The sequence below is a fragment of the Limulus polyphemus genome, unplaced genomic scaffold (assembly GCF_000517525.1).
Source record: "Limulus polyphemus unplaced genomic scaffold, Limulus_polyphemus-2.1.2 Scaffold11288, whole genome shotgun sequence".
Taxonomy (NCBI): Eukaryota; Metazoa; Arthropoda; class Merostomata; order Xiphosura; family Limulidae; genus Limulus; species Limulus polyphemus.
In genome coordinates this window covers 13,378-16,012 of record NW_013676898.1, presented here as the reverse complement: position 1 = coordinate 16,012, position 2,635 = coordinate 13,378, and the positions used below count along the sequence as shown (strand labels likewise).

Sequence of the window (2,635 nt, the reverse complement as noted above, 5' to 3'; positions counted from 1 at the left end):
GAAGCCAGTGTTACAACAAAACAAAGTGTTACAGTAAGTACAGAAGCCAGTGTTACAACAAAACAAAATGCCACAGTAAGTACAAAACAAAGTGTTACAGTAAGTACAGAAGCCAGTGTTACAACAAAACAAAGTGTTACAGTAAGTACAGAAGCCAGTGTTACAACAAAACAAAGTGTTACAGTAACTACAGAAGCCAATGTTACAACAAAACAAAAGCTAACACATAATTAATTCAATAAAAGAAAAGAAAAGATTTACTAGAGTAAAAGATACAATTCAAATTTCACATGATAATGTTATAATGACATGACATATAGCTTCATGTATGTGTACGTTCACAGAATGTTAAATACATGAAGCTATATGTCATGTTATTAGTGTACGTTCACAGAATGTTATAATACGTCTAGTTATATAGCTTCATGTATGTGTACGTTCACAGAATGTTATAATGACATGACATATAGCTTCATGTATGTGTACGTTCACAGAATGTTATAATAACATGACATATAGCTTCATGTATGTGTACGTTCACAGAATGTTATAATACGTCTAGTTATATAGCTTCATGTATGTGTACGTTCACAGAATGTTATAATAACATGACACAAATACATACGTGCTACATCGTTTATAAATTCCCTGTACTACATCTGTTCATTGAAATTTTAAAGAATACAGCGAGCTTTCCACTGCTACATAAGTATGTTTATCCATCACACTTTCGTTGAGTCTCTTTCGTCATTATTTTCCCCATCTCTGAAAAAGCCCCATCCTGGAACACCGACAGTTTGTGCCCCACAAATTACAGCGGCACGAGGAGTTATAACAGCACTCGTCCGGTCGGTTGTCGCAGCTACTGCCTCGTCGAACACAGCCTCGCCTGACGGTGGAAAAAAAGGACTTCAAAATTCGTAACTTTTATACAAGACAGGATAGGACGGCTCAAAATTAGTACTATACTATCAGAACTCAATATTGCTACGCTAAAAACGTAACGTAATGAAAGCAAGTAAACCCTTTTTTATTCTAAGAAGAAGACAAAAACTATATACCATTACAGATCGCCCTCTATAGGTATATATGATATTTAATAACTCAAAATAAAGATGAATGAACTGAAGATTATTTTTTTCATTTCAAGAGATACTCTTTTGTTACATTAAAGTTGCCAACAATGATCCCATTATTTCCTTTCATTATTTATTTATTTATCCGCTAGAGAAGTTTAACGCCAACCAAAGCACTAGTTCTCCTCCCTAAAATTGTGGAGTCCTGTCATAGCACGTTTGTCAGTGCGCATTCCTTGATTTTGAACCACGAACCACAGGGAGGCAACCGACCGACAAAAACTACTTTTAATTTTGATATTATTATTATTATTACTAATTATCGCGTATCTTTTTATAATTACTTTTATTTTTAACACCAAGTAACCAATATAAATAAAATTATTTTGATTCTATTACTATTATTACTGTATGAGCTGCAAGAGCGTAAGCACAGACTCTGGTTTTTCCAGAAATATTAGATTAACACAACTTTCCGTCATACTTCTCAGATTAGTTGCGTTAATCCAAGTATTAAAAAAAAGGGTTGTTATTGGATTAAGAGCAACTGTAGTGTTGCGTAAGTGTTCTTACCGAAATAAAAACTTAATTTTGAGCTCGAGCGTTTTCGTTATACGTTACTTACATGCTTAAGTGGACCTATATTTCAAATCTGTATGTATGTTCACGTGTTTCCGTCTATCTGTTCAAAAGTGAACTGAAAGTCTCCATTCATAATGTTAACTTCGTTTTCAATAGGCACTTTACTGATAAGAATTTCTCCAGACCATGTCTATACATCTCATCACATTGTAAAGCATGTTCTGGTGCTTATTCACACACCCCAGGCTAAGTTCTTAACGATACGTCGCAATTGAATGAGGTACTCACAGTTCGGTAAAGTACGGTTTAGTTACAACATATTCAAATTACAGGGGAAGTGGCTCGAGATGTATCGTTTCTGATGTCAGTTTTTTTTACAAAAAAATTAATAGAAAAATATATTATATTCTACGAATCTTAGGGCACGTGCTTTAATGTAAGAAAGTACTTAAGCCTTTTTTTTTTCGTGATGTGACTCTTGTAATATACAGTTTGAGTATAGTGGTGGGTCGTCTTATACGCAAAATCTGTTGGCAAGTTGCCAACCAATAGAAGAATAATTTGTTTTTCATTGCATGCGGTTGGTTTGTCTCCAAAGCAATCCTTTTACTGCAATAAAATGTATAAAAATGATGGTCTGTACCGCTTGTTTTCTATTGTTTTATTTTTATCTCTTATTTTAATTTAAAATTTCCATTATGTTCACTCTTCTTATCTTATTAATTGCACAGTATATGATGGTCTTACTATTTAACTGGGGTGTTATTTTTATCTAATATCGCAGCACTACTGACTTAATAAGCGTCGGAACCGGGGGGGAGGGGAGATGGTGGGGACACGTGCCCTCCAATAAGTTAAGTTACGTCCGATTATCATTGGGCCCCCCATTATTTTGCTGACAACATTAAAACGAAAATTTAGGCTTCTTCTCTGCAATCGGCTGATTTTGCGTATCTTCACAATGCGTATATTGGTTA

General features: G+C 34.4%; 1 protein-coding gene across 1 annotated transcript in view; it reads right to left on the bottom strand.

Moving 5' to 3' along the window:
- Nucleotides 1-622: 622 nt before the first annotated feature.
- LOC111083801 (U8-agatoxin-Ao1a-like) overlaps nucleotides 623-2,635 on the bottom strand; it is a 13,206-nt gene continuing 11,193 nt past the window's right edge. The window contains exon 3 of the mRNA XM_022380496.1: nucleotides 623-889. Coding sequence (XP_022236204.1) covers nucleotides 751-889 — 139 coding nt within the window. The 3' untranslated portion in view covers nucleotides 623-750. The remainder of the gene's footprint in view (nucleotides 890-2,635) is intronic.